An 18,421-nucleotide genomic window follows, 5' to 3' on the forward strand; every position below is an offset into this window, starting at 1 on the left:
GACCTGACAGCTTTATCACCCAAGCTGCCAGAATTTACAAAGCCACCTTTAAATTCATGGCAGTGCCTGTACACAGTCTTATAACTCCTGCAGCTCCTGGGTGAAAAGGGAAATTAAATGGAGCTGTGAAAACTGAAATGTCCTGATGAGTTACCATCTTGCACTTTAGATAACAGCTCCAGAGACATTTGCAGGGAAAGAAAAAAACACTCAAAGCCTCGGCCCACATTAGAAGTATAATTCCTGTAGGTTTATTTCCAGGAAGGTAAGCAGTTATTGCCACTTTCTTACTTCTGTGTTATATATGCCATTAAGCAGTGCATGGCTGTTTCAGTGAGAATGAATGAGAATTAAGCCAAGAGCACACATAAAGCAGCAGCATATCCAGACTGGCTTGAAATCCAGGCCCCCCCATCTTTCTCTGGCCTGTTTAAAACAGTAACTGGACATATTCATAGTTATTTTCCTGCCTTGTGTTCCCCTGGTCATTTATACCAGACCACAGCTGAACGCTCCCAAACCCAATTTTTCTGTTTCCACACTATAGTTTTATATTGGCTCCTATAACCGTGGCTGCCCAACATATGTACAGAACAGTGAAAAATCACACAAATGTACTTATGCACTGTTTTCTTCCAACCCAGGATCTCCTTCTGTGCCCCTCACACATTCCCTTTGCAGCTGGTAGGGCAGCGAGGAGATGGCATGTCTGGTTTTGAAGGCGCACCAGGCCTGTCATATATCCTACGTGGCTCCTTTGAGTCTGGCTGCAGTACCAGTAAGACAGTAACTAGCGTACAATGGCAAAAATGCATGGTGATCTTCTCAAATGTAGTGTATTAATTTAAAAGACTGATCTGAACCACCACAAATCAAGATTATGCAGCTTGACAGGGCTGAAAAATAAATCCATGTCCATCATTTTTTCTACAGGCATTACCATAGACATGTGGTGATTGCACGCTCAGAAGAAATCGACAGCCTACAGGATTAATACTCATACCTATGCAAATCTGACTCTCTCTTAAATGATTTGCAGTATAAATCGATTCCCTAAGATGTCAGATCTCTGGCTAGTGCCAGCTTGTAGCAGGTAAGATCTTACCCATAAACCCATTCCTAAAAATGCCACCGATTGAGAGGAAATATCCATCTTGACAACTACAATAATACTGGCTTTTCTTTGAATACTGGATCCTCACTGGAAGAGATGTGAAATATTTTCAGTCCACATCACACGGCCAAAGTCCACGTAATAAGTTCTGAAATCCACACCTACCATTGCTAAAGTTCTCAAGGAATTCTGTGGTCTGCTTTTTATCTTGTTTATTGTGTACACAGATGTAAAATCTTTCAGAAGTGGTGCTAAGATTATAACAATACTTTGACTGTTTAAAACATCCAAGTTTTACTTGGATGGGTGGAAGCCATAGGGGAACAAGAGCTTGCAGAGGCAATACAAAGTACCTTGCTGACTACAAAGAACATAGTTCTGATACTAACTGGCAGTAGATGGTGGCTGTGCCTTGAACTGAGGTAGGGTTTAGTGCATTAGCACCGAAATAAGATGGAGAAAACTGCAGCTGAAAATAAATCTGCAGTGGGAACATTTAAAGTATTATTAGGATCAAATTCTCTTCCCAGTGACTTCACAGAAGATCTGGCTCCTATAAATGACAGGCTTTGTCTTACCCCTCTTGCAACGTGAGACTCGCCAAGTTACAGCCTGGAATTCACAGGAAGTGTATTATTTCATAAATCAAAGAAATCAAAGATCGAGTGATTCATCAGGGCTTGAAAGTAAAAACTATATAATACCCACTGTGCAGCAGGGGTTCTGAAGAGTATAGAAATGAAACTTCAGTGCAGGGAAACACTTTTTTATCTTTTTTTGCTTTTTCCTTTTTTCTTTTTTTTAATAATATGGTCCACAGTAAGTCTCCAGAGAGGCCTGCAAAGAAACTTAATTTCAAAGGAGCACAACTGAGTAACAGTCTGTGAACACAAGCAGCCCAAAGAAAAATGTGCCAAAGAAGAAAAAACAAGTCAGACAGCTCGACAGCCTATGATTTTCAGTCCCCAAAGCAACTCTAAAGCAACCAAAACAACTCTTCCCTTCCATCAGGATATTGCCACATTAAATAAACCACACAGAACGTGTTGATGCAATTCAGCTCTACTTTTCTCCATCGTAACTGTAAATCTGCAGAAAACAAACGCTGACCGGCAAACATACCTTAATATCATGACAGTTCCTCTTTTCCAAAGGGAATGGTTGGTTATTGTACACCACGAATGGAGTCTAACCCAAATGGATTGTACCAACTCCTTCTTCTAAACCAAAGTATTATGTAACTCTTAATTAATGAATTACGACAGCATAGTTGACAACAATCTCACTGTAAAGTTTTTTTTAGCTTTGTGGGTAAGCCATATTAGCAACGGACCCAGGAAGAAAGGTATTCGTTGTCCTGCTGTCCTCCCCCGGGGGAAACTCAAAAGCCTTTTTCTGAAGGGGAAGGAACAATCCTTCAGAGAACGTGATAGGTGAAGCAGAGAGGAGAAACTTGGTGCTATTAACTTGGTGCCAGGCTCGGATATTTGGTATTCAAAAAGACGGATATTAATTGTTTTGAATCACGCAGGCTGGAAGGGACCTCAGGAGGTCTCTAGTCCAATCTCCTGCTCAAAGCAGGGTCAACATGAAGCCATAGCGGGTTGCTCAGCATTTTAACCTGCTTAGGCTCGACACCCTCCAAGGACAGAGACTGCACAATTCCGTAGATAACCTGCTCCAGTTCCTGACTGTCCTCATGGTGAAGAAGTTTTCCTTAAACCACTCTGAATCTTTCTTGTTTCAACTTACACCTGTTGCCTCTCATCCACCCAGCATGCACCCCTGGGAAGAGCCTGGCTCCTTCTCCTCCATGACCTCCTCATCAGGCTGGGTGGCTGCTCTTAGGTTCCCTCAAAGCCGTCTCTTCTCCAGGCTGAGCCAGACCCTGTCTCTACGCTCCCCGATGAGGAATGGGCTCTAGCCCTGACCGCCTTGGTGACTGCTGCTGAATTCACTCCAGTTTACCAAGTCTTTTTTGTACTGGGAGACAAGCGCCAGCCTGGAAGGTGAACTCTTAAAACTTGTAATTTTCTTTTTTTTTCTATAGACTCTAACTTCAAATAAGTGTTCTCAAAACCCAACAAGGCTTTGCTAAGAACTGGCCATCATGAAAAAGTCAGTAGATTACTGACATCAGTTAGAATAATGTCCTCTTATTCCACTATCTGTTGTATATAATCTAAGTTCTCAGGAGAAAATGTGATCTCATTGCTCAGATACAGAAAGACTAAACAAAGGGAGAACTTCCAAAGCTTTGGTTTTACCCATTTCTACAAAGTGATGAGAAGTTGCCAGCTGATGCAAAAGGTAGCTAGTTAATTCTGAAACTGGAAGATAACAGTCTTTCCAAAATCAATACTGAAAGTAATATAAATTTAATGCCAAACATCCCTATTCTTACTTTTTCCACCAAAGTTGGAAATTCTTTTTAAAATGCGCTTAAAGAAGTGTTTGGAGATGTTCAGCCACAGTTGACTAACAGGTTAAAACAATGATTAAACTGCTTCAAAGCAGTATTTCTTGATAAATTAGCAGCGCCCTTGAAAAATTAATTCCTGTTGAAAAGGGCCACCTCCTTGTGTATTGCTGACAGCACCAGTCCACACCAATTTCAGCAGGATTTGCGAGCGTGCAAGACCTGTCAGGTCAGTCCCCGTGCTAATAAACGAATACAGCGCGTTTCCATGAAAAAAAAAAATTAAAAAAATTAGGACATAAATCTATCGGCCGAGGTTGTATTCCACTGCCGCCATTTGCTGCGACGGCAGCACGGGCTCGCCCCGTGGGGTGGGGGAGAGGGATGGATCAAATCCCATAATTTAAAAAAAAAATAAATAAATAAGAATGAATTAAGGTTTCAAAGACTCACTAACTACTAACGTTACTCGCAGGCTGCTCCCCGGGCGGGAACGGCAGCCGCCATCTTGCGGCCGCCCGGCCTCTCGCGGGATCGCGGCCCTTCTCCTCCTCCTCCTCCTCCCCTTCCTCTCCCGCCCGGAACCCGGCTCGGCGTGGGCAGCCGCCGCCATGGAGTACCTGACGGGATCGCCGGCCCCCACTCAGGGCAACATGTAAGCGGCGGGTGGGCTCCGGGGGTCTGTTGGTCGGGTTTCGGCCGCAGGGTGTCCCGTTGCCGTGAGGGGGGGAAGGAACCGGGGGGGGGGGGGGCGGCTCTCCTAGGCCACCGCTTCTCTTTAAAAAGAAAATTTAAATTAAAAAGCCTGCGCCTACCTTCGGTTTCCCCCGCGGGTTCCCGTAGCGGTCCCCTCCGAGAGCGGAGTTGCTGTTTCTGACTGACTTTTCCTCCCTGTGTTCCAGCCTCTGCTGCCAGTGCGGCGTGCCCATCCCGCCCAACCCGGCCAACATGTGCGTGGGGTGCCTGCGGGCCCAGGTGGACATCACCGAGGGGATCCCCAAACAGGGGACCCTCCATTTCTGCAAGCAGTGCGAAAGGTGGGCAGCCGGGCCCCTCTCCCTCTCCCCCTAGCCCGGGAGAAGCGGGCCCTCTCGGTGTGGTGGCTGCGGCTGGAAAGCAGGGCCGCCGCCTGACAGACCTCTCGCCGCTGCGCATCTTCTGGCCTGGTCTCTTGAGGTTTTTCAGCACGTTTTTGTATTTCTTTCCCTGAGGAAGCAGAAGGCTGTGGGTGTGTAGGGTCTAGAAGAAATCAATGAGTGAGTGTATGGCCCTTGAAAGAAAAAAAAAAAGCAGGCGAGTCGGTAAGGATGGCAGTAAAAGTGGGAATGCACTTGGAATGCGCAAATCTTAACGCTTAGGGAGGCAAAAGCTGTAGGTGCATAGTTGATACTAAACCTGAAAGCTTGGGAAATACCTGCTCATCTTTTGAGTGATTTAATTTGCTGAAGCAGCTTCAGTGTGCTATAAAACGCTTCCTGTATCGTAGGTATCTTCAGCCTCCAGGAACCTGGATTCAGTGTACCTTAGAATCAAGAGAGCTTCTTGCTTTGTGTCTTAAGAAAATCAAAGCTTCGCTGAGCAAGGTGAGTAGCCAATCCTATCGGTATTGCATGGCGTGTCTATTGGTATTGCATAAAGCGAAGTCCAGCTAACTTAAACAGGGTTCAATCCTTTTGGAGCAGCTGTTTGTCCTTGTGTAGAGCTGATCAACTCATTTATATTAAACATAGAATTTTGAACATGCTAGAATTTTGGACAATTTGGTAAGGACAGGCTCGGGTCTAACAAAAAATTTCCAAGCGTACTGAGGAGGCTCTTGCAGTGCGATTCTGTGACTTCAGAGCATACAGCGTGCTGCGCAATTGCTGCTGTATAGATGGGAGTTGAGCGTAATTAACCAAAGGAAGCTAACACGTTTTTAGTGCACCTTCATTTTACAGTTTTCTTTTTACACATTTTTAAAATTGTTTATACAATTGCTCTTACTGATTTATGACGATATGAAAGAGGATTGCAGAGCTCTCTATGTAGACTAAACTGAAAGCCGCATGTTTAAGTTGAATAAAGTATCTCTTAGGTTCAGAATCTTACCAGATGAAAAAATCTGAGATAGTGGTTTAGGCAAAAAAAATTGTTTTGTTACCGCAGTCATCAAGGTTTGAATTAGATTGCCTTGTCGGGCTTCTTGCTATTGGGTCCGTACTTAAATATGCAAAATATCTTTTGCTGCCGTAAATTTGCGTGCTTTTAGTTTTAGAGATTAAATTGGCTCTTAAGTCCTGAGGAAACCGTTATACTATCCAAATCCATCATTGCATGGCATCCAGAGATGCTGTTGAATAGTATATTCAGTTACTCTGGTGTGACAGTCTGAGGCTGCATCACCATTATTTTGGGTAGATCAGACTCTGTGTTCTAACTAAGCGTTATTAATTGGGTTTGGTATACTGATACATATGGTTTTAATTAAGGTTTTTCACCTCCTCAGTTGAGAAGCTGTGAACTACACCATAAGCTTCTGTTTTGTGGTAGTTAGAGGTGCATGTTTTTAACACATGTACTAGCACAACTGCTGGCAGTAGGTGAGTTCTTGTTCTCTCCCACTGGCAGGTCCGGCTGATTGATGCAGGCTTTATTTGGACCGAACCACATTCTAAGAGACTGAAGCTGAAACTGACTGTTCAGAAAGAGGTAATTGGAGTACAGTATTCTGCATGTGGCTTTTAAAAACTTTTATGGCAAAAAGTATGAATTATTATTATTATTACTACTACTACTACATTCTAGGTAAGTGGTTCTCTTTGGTAAAATCCAGCATGTGTTTACTGGCTGATCTTGAAAGAATATTGATTTCATCCTGCCTAAATTTTGTCATTGAAGTGCCATTCATTGCAGTTTGAAGAAGGTTATGGGCTGTTCCAGTAAAGCTGGGAAAATACTACTAATATATGTGACCCACATATAGCTGTCTGTCACATAGTTTTAGTATAGTATGGAAGTTATTTCAGAATGCTGTGGTAAACTAGCTGTCTTGACAGGACTAATGAGGAAGCCTTTTAAACTTTTGTTTTGCAGGTGATAAATGGAGCGGTTCTTCAGCAAGTATTTGTGGTGGAATATATAGTTCAGTCTCAAATGTGTGAAGACTGTCATAGGATTGAAGCTAAGGATTTCTGGAAAGCTGTAGTGCAAGTCAGACAAAAGGTAGAGGCAAACTGAATTCTCCTTTGTTCATGGCAGAACCATCAGCCTGACAAGTATTTGGGTGGTTTTCTGATTTTGTCAGAAAAAGATGTACTCACACTAGCTCACTGCCACGGTGATACATTTTGTGTTCAAGGTTTGGTTTGGTTTGGTTTTTTTCTTACTGATCTTAGTTTAGAAAAACTTTCTCTTTGCTGTCCAGTGTTAATAGCATATTCTTTTTAAATGATGGCTGGCAGGAGGATCTTGTGTGAATTACTAAATATCCTTCTGTATTTTAAGGTAGTGTTAGAAACAGTGGGACAGATTGTTTATAAATATTTAAATCTTGTTTAAAGAAACTAGTATCTGTAGCAACCAGTTACACAAAAATGAGAAACGGAAACTTTAAATTATTTGGTATATATAGAGCACATCTCTGAAATCTTTTTGGTTACGTGGAATAGACTTTGGACTGTTCCTTCTCCAGGTGGTCTCTTCATATAAATGTTTATTCTTCAGAGATACTGCATTTGCACTAGACAGTTCTTAAATAACCTTGATAATTTTATCTTTATTTGGTTTTAGACTTTGCACAAGAAGACTTTCTACTATTTGGAGCAGCTGATTTTAAAACACAGGCTTCATCAAAACACGCTTCGCATCAAAGAAATCCATGGTAAGTGAGGTGGCTTGTTCGTCTTGAGGTAGAAGAGACTAACCTGTTTTATATTGGAAAAGTGCTTGCGTTAGTAGCTATGTACAGATAAGCAGCAGATTATTTAGCCTATGTATTGTATTTGAAAAAAATAAAAAACCATAGTACTTGAAATAGATATGTTCATCAAGCTTTTTTTCTTTAAGATGGCCTGGATTTTTATTATTCTTCAAAGCAACATGCCCAGAAGATGGTAGACTTTCTTCAGTGTACAGTTCCATCTAGGTATATCATTTATGTTTATTGCCTTGAGTACTCAAAAGCTTTTGGGAAATGTCTTTTATCCTTCATTTTTAAAGAATTTTGTAAGTGATAGTGTCAGGAACCTGTGTTCTAGTTAAAACAGACAAAATCCCTTCTATAGAAGAAGTCCCATATTTTCCACTTAGCCATTGTAAAACTAACCCTCATGCATTTTCCTATTTCCTTAATTTTTGTATTTGTAGTACATAGCTATATACTTTCATTGCTGTACTTTGTGCTCATTATCTCCTGTTTCAAGTAATGTCCTTCTTGCTGCCTGAAGGCTCTATTTTTATGTTTTATAGATCAAAATCATCCCAACGTTTGATTTCGCATGATATTCATAGTAATGTCTACAATTACAAAAGCACTTTCTCTGTGGAAATTGTTCCAATATGCAAGGTACCTTCTCTCTATTTCATCTTCAGGGTAATGTGTGAAGTGGGTAGGGTTTGGTTTTGGTGATGGAGGCCTGATTTATTGGGTATTTGGGAGGATGGGGAGGGTCCACTCCCCACGAAGCATGGGAAGTGCAGATAGCAGCTATCTTGAGAAAGTTATTGGGTGGACAACTGAAAATGCAAAGGTTAAAAATCTATTTCAGATTTCTCTAAAGGCTTGATTAAGAATTAAGGAAATATGAGTGTAAATTATTTTCTCTTTGTGTGCAGGACAATGTTGTATGTCTGTCACCAAAACTGGCGCAGAGTCTTGGTAACATGAGCCAGATCTGTGTGTGCATTAGAGTAACAAGTACCATCCACCTCATCGATCCTAGCACACTGCAGAGTAAGTTAGGGGTTCTTTTCTGCACTACGGCAGCATCTGATTTTTCTGCTGGCACAATGGGGTTTTTGGTTGTTTTTATGAAATCTTGTATTTTTAGACCTTAATGTTGTAAATTTATCTGTACAATCCCTGACATAGAAATTTAATAGCAAACTAAGACACAATTCCCTAAGCTGGATTTCCGTAGTATCCTGGGCAAAATGCAGGTTCAGTTTTAAGTTCATCGATGTTCTAGGCTAAGCACTTACATTTGTCAGCTATATTCCTCTAAAATGAGATGGCATCTAGTTTTTCTCTGGATTATGATTCTAGCCACTTCGGTACCAGAAGCACTGTGCTTTGGTTGGTATTTGCTAGTAAGCTCTGCTTTAGACATGCAATAGGTGATCTGGCTGTCACAGATCAACTGCTTTTGTAGCACAAATTTGCAATATGGGTCATGTCCTAAATACTTGTGGTACAATAACAAACTTGAATAAAATGCGGTTGGCAGTTGCCTTAATTTTGGCTAATGGTTTCTTTTCCTTTTAATTTCTTGGTAAGAAATTCTCTCCCTTGTGATTGTCCATTCTGGTGGTTTTTTTCCAGTTGCTGAAATTGACGGAAATACCTACTGGCGCCACCCTTTTAATAGCTTGTTCCACCCCAAACAACTAGAGGAATTCATCATTATGGATATCAACAGGGTTCAAGACAAGAAAAAAGGTGCAGGTGCAGGGGCAAGATCAAACAAGGTAAGAGTTCCTCTCTATTTGATTCAGTGTTTTGGGCCTTCCTCTCCCCTCCCTCCCCTACTCAGCTGAACTTCTGTTTTGAATCATTCTACCTTGAAAGTCAGATGTATGCTTTTCTATGTCTTGCCATTGGCAAAAAGCTCTTCTCAGGATGATGTGGACAGTGTTTTGGTTTGGAAATTGCACAGGCATTATGTGAATTCCACTTTCAGAAATGCTTTTCTGGTGAAGAGTTTAAACTCTGCTTGTTACTATCATTATTGAAATTATTTTATATTAGCTTTGCAACTCTTCAATTATTAAATTGGTTTTGTTGAAGTATAGAAGCATTTATTTTTAATCAGAACGAATGAGTCAGTACCAAACATTTTCTTCTCAGTGAAAAGCTGTATGTGGTTGAAAGCTATGAAATAAATACATAAATAAAAAAAAACCCAAAACCAAAAAGCAACAACAACAAAACCAACACCAAAACACATGTCTAGTTATAGAAACAGCCTTCGTGGAATTCTTGTGAAACGTGCTTGGCATGTCCTTTTCCATACTTTTGTAAAGATGAGAAATGAGGAGTAAAAAGCAATACATTGGATGCTTGATGTAGAAATACAAGTTTAATTAGAAATATATTTTAAAACAGTAATATAGCAGAGCAAATGTTGTTATAGCACAGCAAGTTAAGCTGCATTTGATTACAAGAGTGTTTTATTTTTCATTCCTTAAGCACACACTGGCTGAAGCCTGGGTACAGAAAACCTCGGAGTTGAATACAGATCATCAGTATTTCTGCTGTACTCACTTGGGGCACATTCTGAATCCTGGCGACCTTGTCTTGGGGTCTGTTCTGTTTCTTGGTTTTTATTAAATGATTATTTAATGACTGAATTCTCTGGATTCTCTACAGGCTTACGTATTATCAAGAAAATTTTGAACTGTTCCGATTTCTAAATGAAATTGGCAAAAGGGATAGAATCTTTCATTTTGGCCACGAAGAGATGGTCCTAATACAGGAAATCTTTTTTCTAGCAGAAGTCATCATGTGAAGAGGGCTGTTAGTAATAAGAGAGCTGAAGTATTGACTTTTAGCGTGCAGATTGGAATAATGGTTTAGACACAAATAGATGGGAGGGATTTTTAAAATACCAGGGAAGATCTTTTTGTTTGATAGGGAGTATTGTATACAGCAATGACAAATGTGAAATTTTTGTAAGATTAGGCAAATTAGGTGATTCTCAAACAGGCTTAAACATGAATGTTATTGGAGCTGTTGTGAGCCCAACAGCACCTCAGTGGATGTTGCTGTTTGGGTCCAGGAGGTTGGGGAGTGCTACTGAACAGAATTTGGGAACAGCAGCTTCTAAGAGTTTTTCAGTTATGACAGCTGCATATTGATGTTGATTTTTTTATTTGCTCCTCACTTCATTTGGAAACATTTATCTTTCTTAGGAGCTGTAACTTACAATATGCTGCTCTTTAATACATGCATATGATACATTGAGTTCAATTTTGTAGACTTACATAAAAGGGTAGGATAAAATACCTGTTTTCATTTTAGGTTCGACTTGGCGAACTGCAACTTAAATGACGAGTTTGCTAATAAGATGAACCCGCACAATATTCCTGATGTGGTAAGAGCATTTTTTTTTTCTCTGTACAAAGTTCTCTGCGTTACCCAGGGGTATTAGGGAATATAATTTTATAATGAATACTCACTAGTTCCGTAGTGCCTAAGGGAAGAGGGGATATTAATATCAAAATTTGAATAGCATCTAATTTTGAGAACTATTTTCTCACTACTTAAATTTTCAAGTGGTGGTTAAATAATACGTTTACTTCAACTTACCATACTCTTTGGTTTTGTTCAAATTACCATCCACTGTGTGGTGAAAACTGTATTACAACTCCAGTGTGTGTATGCCTCTTCAGGACATAATCCAAAGTGTTGGGAAACTTTTGAATTGAAAAATGCTATATAAATTCTATATAAAACTTCTGAGTGCCAGACTGACTCTACCATTTGTTAGCTGATCTTACAGTTGCCCAAGTCTAGGCTTGGGTGGTGTTTTGGATTTTGAAAGAGTGTCATCAGTATTGAAGGTGTGTATGTGTAAATATGTGCTGGTTTTCACTGTAGGTATTAATAAAGAAGAGCTACGACCGTACCAAACGCCAACGTCGCAGAAACTGGAAGCTGAAAGAGCTAGAAAGGGACAGAGAAGGCATGGATACAGATGATGAAAGGTTCAGTATCTGCCATGAAGCTTTTCAGTCCCTTCTACCTAGGATAGTGTGCCAAGTCTAGAAAAAATATTTCTCGGCTTCCGCTGAGTATAAACCCAGTGTAATGCCTAAGCTGATGTGCTGATCGTTAAGGAGGCACAAGCAAATGCTGCTGGGTGTGTTTGAGCGTGATACTGGCTCATAGGACAGGTTGATATCGGTGTTCTCTGAAGAGCAGTATCTCTGCATTTTTCCCGCTTCCCTAGTGCAGGAAGTGGTTTAAGCATCTGCACCTTACTTAATGCTTATCCTGGCTTGACTGCTAAGTTTTCAGGGAACATGGATACTGAGAACAATGGGACAGGGGAGTGTGGAAACAGACTGAACCCTGAAATCTTAGAAATAACACTTCAGGTTTTTCAGGTTTACTGTTCCAAAGTATAAAAGCTATTTTTCTGTTTTTAACAAGAAAAGCTTAAATCGCGAGACAAGTGAGTAGTATCGGAAGCATTGTGTCTGTAGCTTACAGTTGGTGTCTGTCTGGCTAAAGGGACGCTTCTGTGAAAACATGCTTGTCGCTGGTTTGTTCAGTGACAAAGCTGATACAGTAAGAGCAGATTCTAAATAACATTCAATTGAGTAGGAAAAATGAGGCAGTTAGAGTTAAACGAGGAGAGGCAAATTAAACAAATTATTTGGAAACCAGCAGGTGATAATGGAAAAAAAAAAAAAAGCAGAATGAGTTGGAAATGTAGGAAAGCCATCAGAAGGCACATCTGAAGGACTGCAGATTGCAGTCCTTCCTTGGGGCTTCATTTCTTTGCTTTTATTTTGTTTTATAAGTTTGCATAAATCCAAAGGACAAGTGAGTAAATACATTAAGCATCTTTTACAGGCAATACCAGGACTTCCTTGAAGATCTCGAAGAAGATGAAGCCATAAGGAAGAATGTCAACATTTACAGAAGTAAGGCCTTTTTAACCATTTCATTGCGTGTAACTAAATCATGACTATTTTCCACTCAATATTTTTACTGAAGTTCTGTATTTGGATTGTTTGAACTACTCATGCCTAGAGAAATGCTGTAATGTAATAGCTTCAGATATTCAGTGTATTTCACATGCACTGAATGGATGTTGATGGGTTTTGTTTGCTTGCCTTTAACATGAGGGAGAAGCATATTTTCTCCCACACCCAAAACCTCTGTTGGGTGAAGGATTTGGTACATAATTCAGCATCATCCATAAGGACAATTGGCATGGGATTGTTGGTTTTTAGGAGGGGTTGGTTGTTTTGGGGTTTCGTTTTTTTCCCCCTTTCCTTCCTTGGGGTTGTTCAGGGGATTTTGGGTTTGTTTTCTTTGCTTAGCTGTTTGTTGGGTTTTTTCTATTTGCTTTTTTAGATGCAGATATTCCTGTGGAGAGTGATACAGATGATGATGGTCCTCCACGAATCAGTCTGGCTGAAATGCTAGAGGATCTCCATATTTCCCAGGATGCCACTGGTGGAGAGGGAGCAAATATGATGACAGAATAAGAATAGCGCATTAGTCAATGCAGTAAATATTCCCTTAGTGAGGAAAAAGTACCCAAAACATAACTAAACATTACAAACTGAGCACATGAACATGAAAAGTAACATAGCTACCACTACACCCTTAAATAATGGTCCTGAATTCATATTTTATATATAATCTTCTAGAGAATCAGCAGTTAAAGCTGAATTTCTGGTGCAACCATTGCAATATAAGTTCCACAAGTTCCTCCCATCCCTGAGTGCTGCCTCCTTGCAACTTCTGCAGCTGACTGACTTCAGGGTTATACATTGGGAGTAATCATTGTCTTGTGCAGAAGACAGCTGATAAGGAAGGATGTCCAGAGGGAGGGATTTTATTCTAGTTTGCTACATTTGTAGGTGGAGTGCCTACCTACTGTTTATTGCTTTCATTTATTTGCATGGGAAGGATGTTTCCTGTCTTAATCTTTTTGGTACAATGGTTTGAAGCCTTTTATGATACTGCTAGATTATTTCATATAACAATATTTTGGGAAAGCTCAAGAATGTGTCTTCTGTTCCTTTGGTAAGAGAACTCCAAATATACATGCTTACACAAAAAAACTTCCCTGTAAATTGAGTGAAGATGCAGCTGTTGATCAGAAAGATTGCAAACTTCTGTTAAGTATAATGAATATTGTATTGTACTATATTCCATGCCTGAATCAGTGGATTAAAAGCAATACGCATGATGTCTAATTAATACACCAGGTATGAACTATTAAAAAACTATTCAGACATTTTTCGTCCATCGTTTTTTAGTTAACTTTAAAATCAAATTTCTCTCTACTGCAAGCCCGAAGAGGACATAAGTAGTGTAGGAGAACATTACATACTTATATTCATCTGTTTTGATTCACTTTACTGCACAAAGGTGGTTCAACAGAAATTTTACCAAGAGTTTATGTGCATATACATTTGATTTAACTCAATATAAATAGGGAAACGTAGCACAGCATAGTAAGAGTGGTTTGCCACTGCATTTTTTTTACCTTCAGGAAAATATACTCAAAATGATTGGCATGTGTAAAGGAGGAAAATACTAATAATGTGAAGTTGGAAGAAAATGTGTAGGATTCATCTGACAGGGTATTAATGGTTCCTCTATCAAGGATCTGTACAGCTCAAATGAGAACACTTGATGTAGTTTGTCACAGCTTGTATTCTTGTAAGAGAAATAAACAGGGCTGAAAATTCACTATTTCTCTGCAGTATCTGCTGAGGAGGTGTCGGGAGCACCTTTCTCTACTTCACCGTACTTCACAGCTTTTCAACGCCTCAAAGAAAAGCTAAGAAACAATCAAGGAGTTAGCAGTGTTCAGCCTACTGCCAGGTGAGAGAAATTTTTGTCTTATTCTTTACTTTAAATGTAATCTTTTGACTAAGTGTTTCCAAACAGGTATGAATCTGCTGGATTTCAGGATTACTGTCTGAGCCTAGGCAATATGCCATAGAAGGCAAAGGTATTTTTGATTGTAAAAGGTGGAGCTAGGTTTAGTTACCAGTTGCGAGGATTTTTTTATTCTGTCTCACAATCTTGTATCACCCATTTGTAAAGGGGGAAAAATGGAAATTCAGAAAGGCGGTTTTGATGTAGCGAAGCTCTGAGCCATCTGTTGGCATTGTTAGCAGCTCAGCCATCCCTTAGTGCCATCTTTTACTGTGTATTTGTGTCACACTAAGCTCTTCTGCTTCCACTCACAGGAGCTTTGTCATATTTTTTTACTATGTAGAAGACCAGTTAAGAAAATCCATAAAGCTGCTGAGAACTAAAGGTACAATTTATCTCATGACAGTAATTTAGTTCAGTGTAGGGAAGGCATAAAACCATGCTTAAAAAATATTCATGAGAACGCAGCTGCATATCCAACCTGAATTAACACTGCAATAAAAATATTTTATTATACATATTCTACAGTAGCTACACCTGCCAGTATTGCTGGGGAGATGTACATAAACTCAATTCTAGTGAGCATTGGGCCAAATCTGTGGAAATTGAAGAACTTTAATTTGTAACATGTAGCCAATTAATGCATTCTGTGTCTGGATGAGATGTGTTTTGGGTTGTGATTTTTCTGATGAGGTAACAGTGATCAAGCCTGTATCTTGCATAGTTTGGTAATAAGCTTGCTGCTGTTGGCAGGTGAAGGGGGAGTGGTGAAAGCTTGTTTTAAACTGTGCTGTTTTGATCAATCCTTTTCCTCCTTCTCTAAGATTTTCCTTCATAGTGTCTCTCAGTAATTTCAGATGTATTGCTGTCTTGTCTGTCATCCTGTTTGTTACTGGAGATGTCCCTCTTCCTTCCCCCTGCTGCGTGGTCTGTTGCCAGTCTGTATTAGGTTTCAAGCATCTTTCAGCAAGAGTCTTGTCTGGAAAGATCTCATGCTCCAGATGCTAGGCAAACAAGTCATAAATCTAAGTATATTGCTTGGCTTTTTGTGCGTTTGTTTGCTAGCTGGTAACACATAGTAACAGCTCTCCAATGAGTGGGTAAGCTGTGTGTACTTGAAACCAAAGTTAGTTCTAATTTTAGGTTCTTGAGTTTACAGTGTCCCTTTAACATTTAAACGGTTGGGAGCCAAAGAGGCTTAGATGGTGTACCAGCAGATGAAATGTTTGCCAAGGTCTTCTCACTGACACCGGATAAGTAATTTGCCAAATAGTACTTAATTCACAATAGATAAAAGGCTGCTACTTACCCTGCATCTCTTCCTGAAAATCTCTCTGTGGATTGAGCCACAGCTTAAAGCTCCTCTCCTTTTAAACATACAGAAGTTGCTCCAGGATTTTAAGACATAACTGCTTAATGATTAATTTGTGCCCAGATTTTGATGAATTTTGAATCGGAAGAGTTGAAACATAATGTCCCACTAGTTTGGGGAGGAGGGAGGTTGCTTTTGAGATGTGACTGTATGCACATGTGTGTGTACCAGATTTGGCGCAGAGCATGTGTGATAGCGAGTACCAAGCAGTAGCAGTATGTGTAGTAATTTATGAATAGTAACGCAGATGTAAAAGGGTTGTCTGAAGTAGTTATGTGATGGTTAAATTTGAAGTGTACTTGCCACATGTAATAAGCTAGTAGTAAGACTAAAAAGAAAGAATACTTTTTAAAGTATTTTTTAAAAAGCGCAGTCAGCTGATGAGATTCTGTTTCAGCAGAGAAGAGAAGTTTTGTCCTTCAAAACAGCCAGCATTTTGTTCTCTCAGAAGTAAGGCTTTTACAGGGAGAAACCAAATAAGGCTTCGTACAGCCTTTCGGCCCTGTCACACTAACTTCCCTGGCTAGGAATGGTGAGAAAAAGTAGTTGTGTAAGCTAATGGAGTTTCACTTTTCTTACCCCCGCAGTGAATTACTGGGGGGAAGAAAGGACACAGACAATGCAAGACTAGAGCTAAACTTTGTGGGGTTTTAGTGCTGAATTTCCATTTTGCTTAATGGTGAATCACTTCTTTTTTGGGCTTCGGTAGCCGTAGTGAACAGTGTGTGCAGTAGCTCCCGTGGGCACTTGATGTATTACTGTGATTCTAGATCATTTTATTGAAATTCAAATTTCTTCTATCAAAAAAAAATTAATTTTGTCATGGGAGAAGCTGTCTGGAACTTTGTAATAACTCTCTGAAAGTTTTGCTCACAGAAAATGGTGAAGGAGAATATTGTGTTGCTTAAGTCAAACCTTACAGCACAAAAGTTGGATGATTGAGAGAAACAAATACACAGAAAAGGGTGATTGGGGTATGGAAGCACTACTTTTTGAAATTTTTTTTCTATAGAGAAAAGCATATATTGTTATATATTGATGATGAAAAGCTTACGGATGATGATTTCACCTTTAACTGCTGTTAATCTGTTGGTAGATTCTCATGTAACTACAGAGGTTCGCAAATGTGGTTCAGGTGGAAATTGTTCAGATGAAATAATTACTGGAAAATATTGTTAAAATCATGCCACACAGCTTACGTGTGTTGTACTAAAAGGTCTGCTTCTGTGCCCATTGTGGGAAATCACAAGCTGAGGAATAGAGTGTGTGCTAGTTGTCGTTGAGATACTGGTCTGGTGAGGAGTTCTAATGGAATTAATGTTATTTTAGTCTCTTACTCTTAGAAGTAGCTTAAATATAGGAAATTACAGGGGAATATTGTGTCATAAATTTTTCCTTGAGGAAGTTAGACTAGTATATAGGTTGCTTCTGTTGTTTGGTTGATTGGGTTTTGGCTGGGGCGAGCATCCTTTCACTGGATACCACTGAGAAGAGCCTGGCTCCATCTTCTTTACTGTCTCCCATCAGGTATTGATACAGATGGATGTGATTCCCACTGAGCCGTCTCTTCCCCAGGCTAAAGGGTCCTGGCTCTCTCGGCCTCTCCTCCTCTGTCGGAGTGCTGCCGTTAGCAGTGGAGGGGAGGAAGGAAATAGTGAGCTGACATTTCCAAACAGGGAACGTATTTTGGGAAAACCTACACATGGAAAACAGTGCTCACCCTCTCAGCCCACTTTGGGGGAAAAAAAATGTGTATCTGTAGATGTGTCTCTCTGCCCCAAACCTTAGATTAGTTCCCGTATCAACTCTACACCCTCTCACATCTGTCCTTGGACACTCTCCATGGGGGTTTAGGAGCTGCGGGGCAACACACCACTGGCCTTTGCCTTTGCTGCCCCTGTAACCCAGCACATTCTGTGCTCAGCCTCCTGGCATGTCCTGGAGAGATGCTGGATCTGATCCTGCCCAGGCTGGGGTCAGCAGAGCAACTCCGCTGGGGGCTGGAGGGAGGGCAGGATTAGACCCTTGCAAACGGGGATAGCGTACGGTCCATTGTGGAGACACCGCCTGCAGTCAAATCGCTGAGAATCCAATGTGGGCAAGTACTGTTAGACAAATTCCTTTTTCTTTTTGTAACTGAAACGTGCTCAGGATGGAACACACAGTGCTGGGTGTGTTTCTAGGAATGACCAAATGCACTTCGCTTGAAAGGCTGCGACGTCTTGGTGAGAGGCACGGGCCTCACGTCGGTCAGGAGGCATCTGCAGTGGCAGGCACTTGCCCGTTTTTCTGTAGAAGTTGCTGTAGAAGAATTGAGATGTGCCTGTGATTAATGTGATAGTCCACCTGATGTCACTATTCCTTCATGGTAATGGCCCCAAAAGCAATCTGTTCAGCTGCTACAAAGAAAAGATGGCTATAAACTCTGAAAAACTTGTTTATGCTGATGTAGTTCCTAATATTTTCACTTAAGTTTAAAATGACATAACACCAACCTAAGTAAAAATAAGACAAAAGCTGCTTTGAGCTTGATGTTAAAGGACTTATTCCTGGCAAATCACACCTTCTGCAGACAGATTCGTCTCTACGTACGCTTTGCCAGGGCCATTTATTTTAGCTGCACTCTCCAGAACAGTTAAATGTAGGGGTGAGACTCATGTGTTGGGTTTCAGAGGAGGTTTGGCAATG

At 40.4% G+C, this 18,421-nt stretch overlaps 1 protein-coding gene across 1 annotated transcript; it reads left to right on the forward strand.

Annotated features, from left to right (window-relative positions):
- Positions 1–4,060: 4,060 nt before the first annotated feature.
- On the forward strand, positions 4,061–13,711 carry NMD3 (NMD3 ribosome export adaptor). The gene is made up of 15 exons (XM_069792811.1): positions 4,061–4,188; positions 4,436–4,570; positions 5,020–5,116; positions 6,144–6,224; positions 6,609–6,737; positions 7,305–7,395; positions 7,581–7,659; positions 7,983–8,079; positions 8,349–8,466; positions 9,055–9,200; positions 9,922–10,034; positions 10,753–10,825; positions 11,332–11,438; positions 12,313–12,383; positions 12,820–13,711. Exons 1-15 carry the CDS (start codon positions 4,145–4,147, stop codon positions 12,951–12,953), a joined length of 1,515 nt encoding a protein of 504 aa, XP_069648912.1. The 5' UTR covers positions 4,061–4,144; the 3' UTR covers positions 12,954–13,711.
- Positions 13,712–18,421: the final 4,710 nt, after the last annotated feature.

This window comes from Haliaeetus albicilla, chromosome 9, assembly GCF_947461875.1.
Source record: "Haliaeetus albicilla chromosome 9, bHalAlb1.1, whole genome shotgun sequence".
In the NCBI taxonomy this organism is placed as follows: Eukaryota; Metazoa; Chordata; class Aves; order Accipitriformes; family Accipitridae; genus Haliaeetus; species Haliaeetus albicilla.

What these genes read in the sequence shown, in the direction of transcription:
- NMD3 (XM_069792811.1), top strand. Translation starts at nt 4,145, where the DNA reads ATGGAGTACCTGACGGGATCGCCGGCCCCCACTCAGGGCAACAT. An exon ending in TAGTGCAAGTCAGACAAAAG is followed by an intron (nt 6,738 to 7,304) that starts GTAGAGGCAAAC and finishes ATTTGGTTTTAG; the next exon opens with ACTTTGCACAAGAAGACTTT. An exon ending in CGATCCTAGCACACTGCAGA is followed by an intron (nt 8,467 to 9,054) that starts GTAAGTTAGGGG and finishes GTTTTTTTCCAG; the next exon opens with TTGCTGAAATTGACGGAAAT.